The sequence below is a fragment of the Chroicocephalus ridibundus genome, chromosome Z, assembly GCF_963924245.1.
Source record: "Chroicocephalus ridibundus chromosome Z, bChrRid1.1, whole genome shotgun sequence".
NCBI classification, from domain to species: domain Eukaryota; kingdom Metazoa; phylum Chordata; class Aves; order Charadriiformes; family Laridae; genus Chroicocephalus; species Chroicocephalus ridibundus.
Genome location: NC_086316.1, coordinates 74,103,537 through 74,118,280, shown reverse-complemented (window position 1 = coordinate 74,118,280; position 14,744 = coordinate 74,103,537). Strand labels below are relative to the sequence as shown.

The 14,744-nt window shown below is 47.4% G+C and overlaps 2 protein-coding genes across 3 annotated transcripts in view; one reads left to right on the top strand and one right to left on the bottom strand.

The window, feature by feature from the left end:
* The window catches only part of NPR3 (natriuretic peptide receptor 3), a 50,087-nt gene extending 37,334 nt beyond the window's left edge, over nucleotides 1-12,753 (bottom strand). For both annotated transcript variants that reach the window (XM_063320543.1, XM_063320544.1), the window contains exons 1-3: nucleotides 11,924-12,753; nucleotides 7,033-7,155; nucleotides 2,412-2,578 (exon numbers count right to left, since the gene is read on the bottom strand). In XM_063320543.1, the coding sequence (XP_063176613.1) occupies nucleotides 2,412-2,578; nucleotides 7,033-7,155; nucleotides 11,924-12,629 (996 nt within the window). In that variant the 5' untranslated portion in view covers nucleotides 12,630-12,753. The remainder of the gene's footprint in view (nucleotides 1-2,411; nucleotides 2,579-7,032; nucleotides 7,156-11,923) is intronic.
* The window catches only part of TARS1 (threonyl-tRNA synthetase 1), a 533,465-nt gene that overhangs the window by 484,902 nt on the left and 33,819 nt on the right, over nucleotides 1-14,744 (top strand). The window lies entirely within an intron of this gene.

Sequence of the window (14,744 nt, the reverse complement as noted above, 5' to 3'; positions counted from 1 at the left end):
AAGGCTGCCCCGAAATTTTTCCCTTACAAACACAGCAGCCGGACAATCAGTTAAGGGAGTATGAAGCACCTCTTTCCCACTGTCTGAAGTGGGGAAATGTAAAATTCGTCATAAACAATGAAAAGCAAACCTCGTTCCCCCACAACCATGGATCTGTAGCTCCTCCACAGGGAATCTAGATCCCTACAGCCTCCACCATGAGCTTCCCGTGAGTCAAGGATTGCTGTTTCAGATGGCAGGAAGCCATGGTAGATGTCCATAGATCACAAGTCCTCCATCTGCCCTGGCAAGAAGAGACTGGGAAGAGCGCAGAAAGCCAAGTGGGAAAGGAAGAGCAGGAAGAGGAGCAGGAGAGGCAGCAGCAGCAGGAGGGGCGCCATGCTACTGCCTGGCCCTAGCAAAGACTAACATTTTTGGGTGAGGGAGTGCTTGGAGCAAGATGAAAAGCTCTGGATCACAGGTGGGAACAGGATATAGGGAGAGGCAGCCCTCAGAACCAGGCAGAAGGTGGTCAAGGACAAGGCAGTAGGGAGCACGGCACCCACTCTGGGACAGCCAGTACAGATGGCTGATTGCACAATCAACCATGGAGCAAGGAAAGAGAAAAGAGAACTTCTGGCAGTGGGTATGCAACTGTGCAAGGAGTGTCCCCAACAAACACATTAGCCTGCAAAATCTCCCCCCTAATGGCACAGGGGGATTTGCTCTCTCGTGGATCCACTGCTGCTTGACCTTAACAGTGCTTGCACCTATCCATGTCTATCAACGCTGAACTTGCATAGGGTTTGCAGTGAGTCCACATCCTAAAGAACAGCAAAGCATCCCGCCCTTGCCTGTCTCCAAACCACCCACAGGCAGCACCCTGAGCTCTCGTCAGTTTAACATTTTTCTCATCTGAGGAGATGTCACACTGCCCAGACTAGAAAAGCCACACAGCTGTGGATGACTGGCTCTTTAATATTCAAAATCACATTTCTCACCAACCACAACCAAGAGCACATGGCAGATTTTGAAGGTACATAGCTTGCTAAGTGACATCTGCAAAAGGGCACATAGAGGGAAAAGGGAGGAACAGCACAAAGTACAGTCCTCTGCCTTGTTCAAAACTCATTTAGCAGGTTCTTCAGAAAGCAGCTCTTTGAACTTGGCAGCTGGGGTTTCTCCAGTAACTCAAGGCAAAAAATGCCAACAAAAGACTATTTCTGCGGGCCTAGACTTTGAAAGTTTCACAAGAAAAAATATAAGCTAGTGATGTGATTCAAAAACCACTTTAACTAAAATATTTAAATAAAATACATTCAAATTCTAAGAAGCACAGGTTTTCTGAAGACAGCTAAGGTTATACAATGAACTGCAGGAAAGGTCATTTATTAACACAACATTCAAGTTCATCAGCTTGTGCTTTGAACTAAAATGATGCCTCCACCTGTGAGGGACACAATGCTTAAAGCAAAGAGATGAGGTAGGTGCCTCAGTGGGAGCTGGCAAACGAGCGTTTTGGGTTGCTTTCTTGAGTTTCAGGCATAAATTCCTAGCTCTCATTTCCTACAGGTAAAGACTGACCAAACTCTTCAAGCTTTTTTTCTTTATAAGCATATTTGGAAAGTTTACTCCCCATCATGGGGAAGGCTGACTGTCTGGGAAGTACTTGTATCAGCATGCAGAAATCCCTATAGGTATGTGCTATACATTCTTGCTTTCACAGAAGACTTTTCTATGAAAACACCTGATGAACTAGCTTGGTAGCTCAAAAGCAATTTTCAGAGGCATCTTCCTCCTACATTTAGAGAGATTAAAAAAGATAAAAAAGAGACATGCTTTCCCATATCCATCTCTGAATGACAATGGCACTCCCCTAGGCTTAAAACAACTCTTAAGGACTATACTGATATTTTAGACAGTTTAAAATAAACAGCAACAAGAACCTAAATATGCTTAGTTGGGAAATAAGACCACTTTTCTCATTCACATAAAGAAAAATTTCATTGGATGCAATACAGAGAGTGTAACTTGCTGAAATTTGATTCTACAAAAAAAATTATTGGGAGAAAACAAAAAAGAATATAGTTCTTTGCCTGTTAAAAAAAGACAAGTGCTTGGTGGGAGAGGGAGAGAGACACAGCAATCTGCCTTTCCCCAGCCTTCCTGCTGATGAGCAAGGGAACAAGCACAGGACAACTGGTCATGGATGGTGGTGCACCTTGACCATGTCTATTCTTGCTATTTGCATTATCCACAAAAAAAAAGGAAAAAATGGAGAAAAAAAAAAGAAAGATATTATATAGTGAACAGTGGGATTTTACAACTGAACCCAGGTGACTGTCCTGATAAGGTCTCACTGCTACTTTTGCTTTAATTAGGATGATGTTTTTGAAGATGCTAAGACCTGAAGCCTGTCATCAAGCACTTACGTAGTCATCCTCGTGCAGACCTTGCTTCTGAACAGAACTTTTCACCTCCAGGGAAAACTTCTCAAACTCAGGCTTCACGGTCCTCAGCAGAGTGACGGTTTGGAGGTATGAGTATGCCTTCTTGGCTTCAAGGTCATGTTTGTCTCCTCTTCTCCAAGAGCCATTTCCTAAGGGGAAAACAAGAATATTTCCAGCTCCGACTTAGGTACCATTACATGACTGCCTTCCTTTTTCCACCTGGAAGTCCCCTGTCCTGCACTATGGGGAGATGGCAGAGTAAAAGGGAGAACTGAACCTGTTCCAAGATGTGCAGGAAACCAGGCAGGGAGGAACGGCTGGTGGGAAGTAAATGTGCAAACAGAAGGACAACTTTACTCCCATGCTGTGCTTGCTTATTTTTAAAGGGTGGGATGAAGCCTAAGTGTGAGAAGACATCTCAGAGCAAAAAACATGTGCCAGATCTCAAACGCAGAAATATTTAAGTTAGAATAAGTGAGGGAGGATTCGACCACAAAGGTTTTTGTTACATATCACTCCACCAGCAACACTCTTGGACAGTCAGAAAGGCACCAATAAAGTCAATAGTATGATCGTCACCAGGCATGGGAGGCAGATGGTGCAGCTACTTCTCCGACAGCTCTCCCACTGCGGTCAAGGAGCAAACCATGTGTGCAGTGGCTGCCAGACCAGCCCTGCTCTTAGTGGAAAAGAAACACTTAGAAATAAAACGGGATCCTGTGCCTACACTGTATTTACACGTGTTTCATGTCACAGCAGGGAACAATTTAACTCAGACCACCAGTAAAGTAATCAGATTTTTAAAAATCAGGATAGCTGACTGGTTGTTAATTAGCAGAGGAGTCCTGCCTAACAGGGCCTGACTTAGCAGGTCCTAAGACCCCGATCCAAAGCGTCACGAGGTTAGTGGAAATGCCCATGTTGCTCTGCACCAGGCTTTGTGCTATTCTACATAAACAATAAATAAAAGAGGCATAGAGGGAACATTAGTAGCCCTAAGCAGTGTGCCTCTAAATGCTTACAAATAATTAAAAGCTAGACAGTCTTTTTTCAACAACAAACCCCATCACGGCTAAATGAGCCAAGGTAAAGACTAATCCTAAGCTCCCAAGGGCAACCTGGAGGCACAGGGGACCCTGAGATGAGAAAGGACGTGGCTGCTTTGCTTGGGTTGAGGACCATGGTGTCATTTAGACTAAGAGAAGCAAGTGGTTTGGAAGTGGAGATGCTAACGGAGCATCCAAGCATCAAACCCACGGTGCTCCTTGCACAGTACTACCAGCTGCATCGCACACCTGCAACAGCAAATTAACGGGCAGACAACCTGGGTCCCCCCAAAGCAGGTGAACACAGAGCCTGCGCTTTGTCCTCACAGAACTGCTGCTGGGACTTTTTTTTCCCCCCCTTTTTCTTTTTTGACAATAAATGTAAATGGAGAATTGCTCTGCTTCCTCAGGGCGCACAGGGGAAAGAACAAAGGACCTGCACCTCTCTGGAGGACAAGTCTTTCCTCCTGCTGCTTTTGGCTCCAGGGCAGCTCCTGTCACTCCCAGCACAGGATGGGAGGAACAGGACCACCCAAGCCCTTTTACCTTTCTTTTCTACCCCAAGAAAGCCTTATTTACTGCAGCTCGGCACCAGCTAGGACTGTCATCTTTATAAATACCATGAACCTTGCTAATTCTTAATTTACTTTCTTTTTTCAGAAGCGATTTCATTCTTTTAGGAAGAAATTGTACTTTAACTGGTCAAAATTACGTGTGCCAGGACCCTGTTCCTCAGACCTGATGGAAACACTGCAGCACAACTAACATCCCACCGTCCGGTTCTGCCCCCAGAGGCAGGACTCTTCCCTCCAGTGCCCGCACGCTGACCTTGTTACTACTTTTGAAAAAGAAAGCGACACACATCTGGCAATTGTAAGCTAGCACATCTTGCTGGCTTCCCCGCAAGAGGGTACAAGCCCTGCCAGAGCCTCAAAGCTGAAAAGCCTCTGCCCCAGCTGCGTACCTGCATTTCGGAGGTGCAGTATACAAGAAGAACAGCAGAGACGACAGCACAGAGGGCTTTGCTATATCTTAGTAGTTACAAATGGAAATGGCTAAAAAGAGTGAGATCATAGACACAAAAAAATGGTAGTGCTGGTAGAATGTGAATAGGTTTCTGTCCTGAACGCCATGCATATTTATTTTAAAAAAATCATGACACTGGGAGCAGGGAAGGTACACTTGCATAACAGCGTTCCTAGAATATTTTACATATTTAAATTCCTTTATGGATTATTTTGCAGGAGGTTGTCTTGCCACAGTACTTATGTGCAATTATTGCAGCCTTGGCATTTAATACTTCTGCTCTTCTGAAAAATTAAAAATATTCAGAACAGAGGGCAACAACAAACTGCAATATGGTCATCTGAACTTGAAGGCAAAGTGCCAATTTGCCAATCACACCCCCTCTTCGATTTTGTACCTTTTATAACATAGATAATCTAGTATCTCCAGCTACTGGGAACAAGGAATTTTGGGAGAATTTCTCTACATTTCTCTTTTGTGCTTGCTTTCCACACGTGATGACCACCTGCGCAAAAGTCAACTCCTGATGCACAGTCATTTCACTCTTCATGGGAAACACACCCCCAAAGAAACAGAAAAAATTGGTTTAAAAGAATTATTACTTAGAAATGTCAGGATATGCCACATCCTAACTACACTACATCCAACGACAGAGAGTTTTCATTAATCCCTTGGAAAAGCTACAAGAAGACTGTGATGCGAAGGAGGATGGAGCTGAGGCTCCCACGTGGTATCGCCCCCATCACTGTGAGGCTGTCCGCGGGTGCCGCATTCCCTCCTGTGACTCCAAAGGGAGCCCAGCTCACACACAGACTTGTTCCTGAGGCCATATGAATCACTTCTGATGCATTTCTACTCTGTGAGATGAAATGCAGTAGTAGCGCAGAGGTAACAAGCCACCGCTGGCAGCCAGAGGGGTTATTTGATCAGTGGTTTCTAGTAAAGTCAAGCCTGCAAAGCTCCCAGGGTCTACAGAAGGGTCAAAACTTCAGGGTTTTGTGATTGCTGATACGTGTTGACCTTGAGCTTTTTGCTTTGGTCCCGATTAAGGCTGCAATGCCAAATGGTTTTGCTTATGCCACAAGGGATACAGTCACTCCAAATTCAACTCAGCAAAAAGAAAACCTTGATTCGAACCACTGGCTTTGATCTTATTCTGCAACTTTGTCTTTTAGTTATTTAAGTAATTTCCTTATTATCCTGAAAAACTTGGCACTTCTTTACCTAACCTATACAATACATGTAGCAGTATCTGTACTTCTGTAGGTATCCCCATGTCTGAATTCAAACAGTTACACAGATTCATTATAGAGCTTTTCAACAAACCACACTGCTTTACTGTGAAATAATCTCAGAGGCTGTACATGGATAACAAAAAGTTTATGCACAACTTACAAATGATTCATTAAACAAAATACATCATCCTTTCGTGAATTCAGTTGGTCCTGTTCGTCAACATTTTGAGGCTTGAAAGAAAGAAAAAAACCCAAGTTTTCGTTCTTTGTCAACTCCCACTTGATTTTCAATTTGAAATGAATTTGGTTTTGTAGTGGATTAGTTAATGCAGCCTGCAGGGGGGGGATTATTTTCTCTGCACCTGCAACAGAGGCTGCTCCTTTCAAAAGCCATGTTGACACTTCAACAAAACCTAGTTCTCAGGCATGAACTTGCTTCAGCTTCAGTCATCTGATGTTGTTTAAAATTCAGCAAATACGTTGCTCCAGTATTAGTTCGCTCTGTAGCAGCTGAGAGCAGGTTTAGTCCCTGACATGCACTAACATAGTATCAAATGTAACTGATAGCAGTTATATTCCAAAAAGCAAGTGTATTTAATTTATATCTTAAAGTCATGTTTTGATTTGACAACTCATATCCTTTTTACTTAGGAGTGGAATCAGACACTTTTATCCATGCTACTCTAGTAAATTTGGACTGTCTGTGTCCTGTCCAGTGATTTCCCTTCAACACAACACCGCTGAATGTTTTTGCAGATGTAGTTTCTGATCAAAAGCTGCAGTGGATTAGACGTGTGAACCGCCAGCACAGAGATGACTTCTGGAAACCCAGGTCCTGCAGCTGCCCACAGCTCCGGCCACTGCTAGTGCTTCCTTTCAGCCATCTGCACCGACTGCAGGCCACCGGGCAGCCAGGAATAGCCCTGTCCTGAGATTTGGTAGTCACAAGGCTGGGGACGGTCCAAGCCACCTAGAGCTGAGCACACACACTGCAGCATGGAGTATCCACACCTGGCTGATGTAACCAATGTCTCCGTCTGGTGCTGCTTCCCCTACAAGTAACTAAATAAGTAATGCCTATAGTGCGTTTGGCATTTTGTGATCCACCCAGTGGCAACTACAGCCACAAGATCCTTGCCAGCAATACCACAGCCAAAGTGGAAGGTAACTGCAACAACAGGGAGACGCAGTGGTGTATTCTGGACTCCATGTGGCATATTTTGAGGCTAACAAATCTAAAAATATTACCAGGCTTACAGAAGACTTTGCAACATACTTGGGCACAAAAAGCATTACCATATGACGAGCTGTTGAAGAGTTCAATATTGAAGAAAGCGTAGTCCCCATTGGTCATTCCTTGCCGATGAGCAGCCAACATGATGTTCCTGATTGTGTCACCGCTGGCACACATGATTACAACTGGTGGAAGAAAACAGAAAACACAGATAAGAAGCAGTTCAAGAACTTCAGGGAACAGCCTGTTAAGCATGAAAGCTGCCAGAGACAGTGACCCCAGCTGTCTTCCCAGTGTTGCAACAAACATGACAACGCAGATGGCAAACAAAACTGACTTCCCAAACAGCTGACAGAAGACAGGTACCAAACACAAGAGGGGCTTCCTACTGCCTTGTCTCCTCTGAAAATAATTAGAGCCTCTGTGTGATCAAAGTTTTTTTACCCCTGCAACATGTGGTAAGACCTAGCTTCAAATTTCTTCAACTGCATGTATTCATAGAGTCAATTGCAACCATAAGCCTCTGTTGCTACTTCTAACTGGACACAAGACAATCTGAAGAATTAAGGTGATACAACAACATTACCATTTTAATTTCCATTCCATTGAACAGTTTGGTGTAGATTCACCTTAACTAAATTTTAGACATCTGAGGTGTAAGTATCTGGACTAGAATCTGTTGCCTCTCTACGGTTAATGTAGAGCAGCATCTCTGCAGCTATCCAGGGACAGTGGTATGAATCTCTCCAGGATGTGACTTCCTCTCCAGAGACCATATAATAAGCCTAGGAAACAACCTTTGATGGGATGCTTAATATTCAGAAATGGGAAAAGCGAGTGCCACTTTCTGAGCATTAAGATTAAAGGTGGTTACAAGATTAAACGCCACAGACCCTCATTTATCACAGACCAAGAGACAAGCAGGGGTTCTGCTGCTACAACGGGACCTACAATCCCAGAGGTGTCCTCCATGTGGACACGATGATCCACACTGTGACAACAGTGGTCAAGAGGTCTGTTCCCCAGCCTGCTGGGCACGGGGAACTACTCCCCTTGCTACCCCTTCCCTCTGCAAGGAGAAAGCAGGAACTCAGGTGAGGTCTTCAGCCATGAAGACACCTCCCATTCTGAGCACTTTATACGATAAATTTTTATATAGGTTCACAGGACTGTGGGTACGAAGCTACTGACATCAGAGAGAACAGTAAAGCATTCTATCAGTGAATGCTTTGGGGTTATATTCTACAGCAAAGTTGTAAGAGATCCTGTTGGGACGATGACTTGAAACCAACTGCACGCACATTTCCAAGAACACCGTCACGCATGGCAGGGCTCAAAAGCTACAATAATGTACGCAAATATTTTCACCCCAACAATAAAACTGAATCAAAACCACATTCAGCTTTTCTGGGTAGAAGTGTTTGCTATTATAAGAAATGAAAAGGCCAAACAGGCCAAATCTTTTCGCACACAATGAATCTTCTCCCATCGCTTTTTTGGTTGGATGCCATCACAGGCATAAAGCTCCAGATGCGCTGCCGGGGTGAGTCACGTACGGTACATCCCCACACTTCAGGAGAGTTATACCATGCATAGCTCTGTCCTCCTGATTACAGCAGAGCAATATAATAATTTCCAGAGCAAGAGAGCAAGACATATTTCATGACCATTGTGAAGTATATTAGCATGAAGGAAAAGAAGAAAAATAATTTTCTTAAAATAAAATTTGGATCAAATCTTTTCCAGACACACATCAGGAACAAATTTGTCTCACTGTTCCTAATTTCAGTATAGGTGAGAGATTTCCTTTTGAAATGTTTCCTTGCTGGCCTCCCAATTCTCCCTTCACTTTGCCTTTATAATTCACATCTATCATAAAAACGTACTCTGTAGATGGAATCAAAGAGATTCCCACAACACCAGTAAAAGACCTCGAGCAAAAGGAATAAAAAAAAAAAAAGTGTGTGGGGAAAAAAAACCTACTTTAAGATACATTAAATCATATTTTGTAAGCCTCTAAAGGAATGTAAGGGAAGTAATATTAACTATTTGGACGTGCTTTTTTACCCCAGCAGGAGAGCAGAGATTACATATTTCAAGATTTTGAAGCAAATAAACTATGGGCATGTCTCTCAAAATCTTCCAAAAATGTAAATTAATCTGCATCTGTACCTCACTATTGTGTACATACAAGTGTGTACGTGCAAACACACACAAAATGTTCTCCCTCCAGTATAATACACACAGACCACAGTGATTCTAATACTAATATTCTGAATTTATTGACGAGGATTATTGACTCATCCTGCAAATACTTAAGAGTTTAATTCCAGTTAAAGGAATAAGCATTCCCTTCGCTACGCACATCCCTTGGATTATGTGTTTGGGCAGAACATGTCTAAGCACAGTCCTGAGTTTGTGGCCATCGTGGCTAACCTGAGCCTACCGCATCGAGTCTGCAGTGTGGCTAACGGAGCCTACTTGAACTAGGAATGAAATTCACTGAAGACACGTTGTTAACTTTTATCATTGTATTTTTCATCATGATTTTGTTGTGGCTCCAGGACTTGAGTCTTTTGGAATGGCTGCAGGGACTGAACGGGCAGCAGCTGGCAAATACGCGTACATGGTTGAGGGTCCCCTGCCTCTCAGGCCCCCAAGAGCTCAGTGCAAAGCCCCAGCCAGCAGCAATACAGTCCACGGGGCCAGCCTCTGCCCCAGCTCCCCACGGGACAGCTGATGGGGCAGCTTCTTTTTCAACCCTGGCAGAGTTTCAAGCAGGAATCCCGTATCTGCTTGAAAGCTCGCTCCCACTCCAGGCGACTCATGGAAGCCCCACCACTCAGGTGCGACCACCACTAACAGCAGTCTCTGGGGACAGAGAAGGTGCAGGGTCAGAGCACAGGATGGTGTCACAGTAGGTACAACACAGGAGCCCTTAAAATCTGGTGAGAAAATCAACCAACCACAAGCGTTTCTAGAAAGTGCTTTGGACAGTGCCCTGATGCCCACAAGCCCTGCTGCCCCGTAGGGGGGACCTCCAAGTAGTCTCCAGGAGAAATGAAGACCTCATCTGGTCAGCTAAGGCACCTGGTGCATCCTTCACATGATAGATGACTTCTAAAATACTGGGACAGCCTGAAAGGTGTTGTGAATGGCAGAACCACCCCCTCAGGCCCAGAGGAACGTGCCAGGCAAGTCCTGTGGTCAGTCTTTAAAGTCTGAAAGACACAAGTGGAAGCTGAAGGGCCCCACTTGCTGCATTTTGCAGCAGCAGCATGAGCCAGAAGACAAATGAAGAGGTGAGATGGAGGGAGGGAACCCCACAGGGCACAAGGTGGGGAATGAAATATGACAGAGGGCTACTTTTGTTCAGTCATTTGCAAGTTACAAAACGATGTAAGACCAAAGGTCTCAGCTCATCAAAGCATTTATGCCCAGGCTGAAAGCAAACCTCTCTTCCCTGACTGTCAGCGCGGGCTGATGAGCTCGGTTTGCCTTTAACCACCAGTCATGCTCCCATAGCACGGCCACAGCCCCCTTTGACTAAGGGTGAACACTCATCTTTTCATGCCATAAGCATATTGCCGTGCTCTTAGCATCAGGAAAGCCAAACACACACACAAAAGTCAGGCTGATTAAAAAAGAAAAGCATCTTTCCCTACGTAGCGGTTTCCTCTGGCACTTACGCATGTCTTTCTCTCCGTTCAGTGTTATTTCCCTGAACGGTACTTACTAGGAAAGCTCTATTTTAAGCACCTGCTTTAGTGAAGAGAGAATTAAAGAGCCATATGCGATTAGACCTCAGTTCTCTCACACATGCTCCTGCGCACATTAAGTATTTCACAGCAGTGTAACGACATCAGCAGCGCAAGGCTGCTCCGTCCACAGCCTTCAGCACTGCAACACCAGTCACGCACGGGATGATCTTTATCAGTCCAATTTTGATGCTATTTTTGCATTCTACAACCAGGGATGTAAAAATCGTACAAAGCACTTTGTGCATCTACATCTCTTTCAGAAAACAGCTAAGGACTTTCTTTAACTTGATCCTGCAGTCCACTCCTGGAAAACACCTTTTCTTTTTTTTTCTTTTTTTTGCAATAACTTACCAGGGAAGCCTATGGCTGCTAAAAGCCTCTAACAAAAAACACCTTTTTGATAAGCCCACATACCCACACATTGGTCAGCAAGATCTCGCTTTGAAACACAAAATCTAACTACAAATTTGCACGTCCCAAAGCACTTTAAGCATTTTACTACTTCATGATGCAAAGCCAGTTCATCCAGCTCAGAGGTGACTTCCCAAGATGTTTTACAAGCCATTTATCTCCACACTGTTTTGCTAACAGTTGGTGGCAATATTACTGCACACACTCACAGGGTTTTGCATCCACACATCCCCTGAAATTACTGCTTCCCCTAAATGCATTTGTTATTTATGAAGCACTCGACAGGGCTCCCAACGGCAGGAGCGGGGAAAAGGATCCCTGCAGCAAGACACAGCAGGGTGTGAAGAAAACATCTTTGCTTAGACTTTGAACTTACAGAGAATCACTTCAAAAATCTCAGAGAATAAGCAACAGATTTGCTGCTCTGCAGATGCGGGCAATTTTGGGTAAGCCAGCCTGCCGCAGAAAGCTGATTTCTTACTATGCCACAAAACCCTGCCAGCGTGGTCCCCGAGGGTGAGCCTCCTCCCTCTCTGCCGCGGGAGGCAAAGTTCTAATGAACTTCTGTGGGCACAGCTTTTGCTCGGGGCAGCTGGCCCCCATCCGCCGGGGGATGCCTGGCCCGGGGATGCCGGCACAGCACAGCAATGAGTTTCCCCGCGGGTGGGAACGTGATGTGACTCCCCCCTCCCGCAGAACCTTCCCTCCCCGGTGCTCCCATCGCCCCAGCCACCACCGGACGCCGCCGAGGAGCCGAGCCGGCCTCCCCGCCGCTACTCACCCCTCTCGCCGGTCTGGAGGGTGCGGACGACGTCGTCGAGGTCGAGGTGGCGGCTGCTCTCGTCGAAGCTGTGCACGGCCATGTGGAAGGCCTCCTCCTGGAAGACCACATGGACGCCCTCCATGGCGAAGTAGCAGCTGCGCTCGGGGTTGCTGTCGCTGTAGAGCAGCGTGGCCCGGCTCCACTGGTGATGGCGGAAGAGGGCCAGCAGCATCTCGCCCATCTTGGCGTAGGCGGGGGCGACGCGGGTGAGGTGCGAGTACTCGCCGCCCTTGGCGCCGAAGCCGGCGGCCAGCGCCCCCGCCGACAGCATGGGGACGTCCCAGTGGGCCGCCAGCCGCGCCACCGGCGCCGCCGCGTACTCGCAGACGGGCCCCAGCAGCAGGTCGGGGCGCCGGCGCTGCAGGGCCACCATGTCCACCAGGCTGAAGAGGGCGCGGTTGCCGCAGGCCGAGTCCTCGTAGGTGAGCTGGAAGGAGTAGCCGGGGGGCAACCCGCCGCCGCTCTCCCGCAGGCTCCGCACCGCGTACTCGATGGCCGGACGCACCCGCCCCAGCGAGAAGAGGTAGGCGTCGTCCTGCGGCAGCAGCACCAGCACCCGGATCAGCTTCTCCTCCTCCGCCTCCGCGCCCGCGGAGCCGCCGCCCAGCGCCGCCCGCGCCGCCAGCAGGCAGCAGCAGAGGCTGCCCAGCAGCCAGGGCGGCATCGCGCCCGCCCCCCCCCGCAGCCGCCCCGGCTCCGGCAAAACTTTTGTGCTTCGCTCCCCCCGACCACCACCACTACTACTACTACTACTACTACTGCTAATACTACTACTACCACCCCCCTCCTCCTCCTCCTTTCCCCGCCCGCCTCGAAATTGTTCGGTCGTGCTTTATTTCTCAGGTGTTTGGCGAATTCACAACCTGCCCCAGCCGGCGGGTTACGGACGGAGCATCTCAGCTCTGCTTTTCTTATAGATATTATTATTATTGTTATTATTATTATTTTGCCTCCCCTCCCCCCCGCCCCCGGCCGGGGCTGCCGGGCTGCGCCCTCCCCGCTTAAGTAGCGCGGGAGCGGCGGCGGCTGTCCCTCCGCAGGCGCGGCGCGGCGCGGCCGGGTTTGTGCGCAGGGAGGAGCCGGCCCGGCCGCTCCCGCCCGCCCCGCCCGCCCCCTCCGCGCCCCCGCCCGCCCGCACACCTCTCCCGACGGCCAGGGCTGTGGGCACCGAGGCTGCCGGCACCGCGGGGCGGGCGGGAAAGGGGGCGGGTTGGGGAATGTCCGTGTCACATACAGAACACTTACGGACGGACGTCTGTACATCTGTCCGCCCGCTCGGCTGCTGCCCGACCCGCCGAGCGACTCCCCGGGGTCGCGGAGTGAGGGATCCCACGGCACTTTAATTTTTTTAAAATATTTTTTTGGGTTGCTTTAGCTGCACTTTACTGCGTATGGGAAGCATTTGACACACCGTCCCCGTGGACTCAGGGGTCGGTGGTCGGCAGGGCTGGGGGTTTTGGGGAAGGGGGGGGTTGCAGCGTCAGCACTGGGGGATGCAGCAGCGGCAGTATACCAGCAGGGCTGCCCGGACCCCATCTCCTCCCCCCGAAAGGTGCCCGTGCTCAGGGACAGCATCCCCCCGTAACGCTATGGGGGATCCGGCACTGGATCCCAGACCCCTGCCTGCATCCCTCCAGGGTCTTTCAGAGATCCCCATGCCAAGGAGCCCCAGATGTGATTTTCTGTCACTTCCCACTCGCTGTGTCTCAGAGACACAATTTCGTATCCCTAGCAAAGGTTTCCCCAGTGAAGGAGACAAGTCGCATTCTGAGATTATTTTCTTGGGGGAAAAAAAAGGAAAACAACTTTCTGAATTACCTTGACCTCACTGGTCAGACCATGTTAAATGCATCCCTGATCAGCTCTACTTACTGGCCATAAAGCTGCTATGCTTAAGATTTTGTTAATGTCCACTTAAAATGGACACTCCTGTTCTGGAAAAAAGAATAAAGTCAATGCGAAATGTGCAAAATGTTTTGTGAAAGAGGCTTTGGAATACCTGATGTTTTTTGACAGCAAAATCCTGAAGGATAGCTCTCTGTGGAGTTTTCTGTGCCCCGTAACAGCACGCATCCTCAAACCCAGGGCAGGGCTGCGTGGTTTGATGTTTTATGGTTACTCAGAGAGTGCCAGGTTTGCATTCGAAAGGTGAGTGAGCTGCTCCCGGCTTTACAGAAGGGGTTTGTATAGTTCAGCACAGAGGTCGTTGTCAGGGCAGTCTGTGTAAACTTACTTTTGTTGCTGCCTTCGCTGTGCTGTCTATGAATGGGAACGCTGCGCTCCTGGGGTGACCATCTGCTCACCTTCAAAATGCCTCGATTAAAAAGAAAAGAGAGCTGGAAACGCTAGTGCAATTACAACCGAGAAGTGGAATAAAGACAGCAGATAACGTGACGTACAGAAATAGTCGTCAAAAAAAATCTTTTTTTCAGGAGCGTGTATCTCATGGGGATCAGTAAAATAAAGAAGCTTGGAAATTCAAGGATGGGTAGCGTCTCTGAGAAATGTGCCTCTCACGTAGTTTTATTTGATTACTGAATCGAACTTCAGAGTGCTCTTGAAGATTACATAAACATCCACCCTGGTGAAGCTGGTTTTGTATGTTCCTGTACTGTAAGTTATGTCAGGCATTTTTTGTTGTAAATGACTCCATATAACATAGTGGAGATTAAGCAGAATGTTACAATATACAACACGCCAGCCATCTTCACCACAAAGCTTGCAAAAACATTTTCTTAAGACACATTTTGAAATGCTGACCTTTGTAGTCACTGCTTTA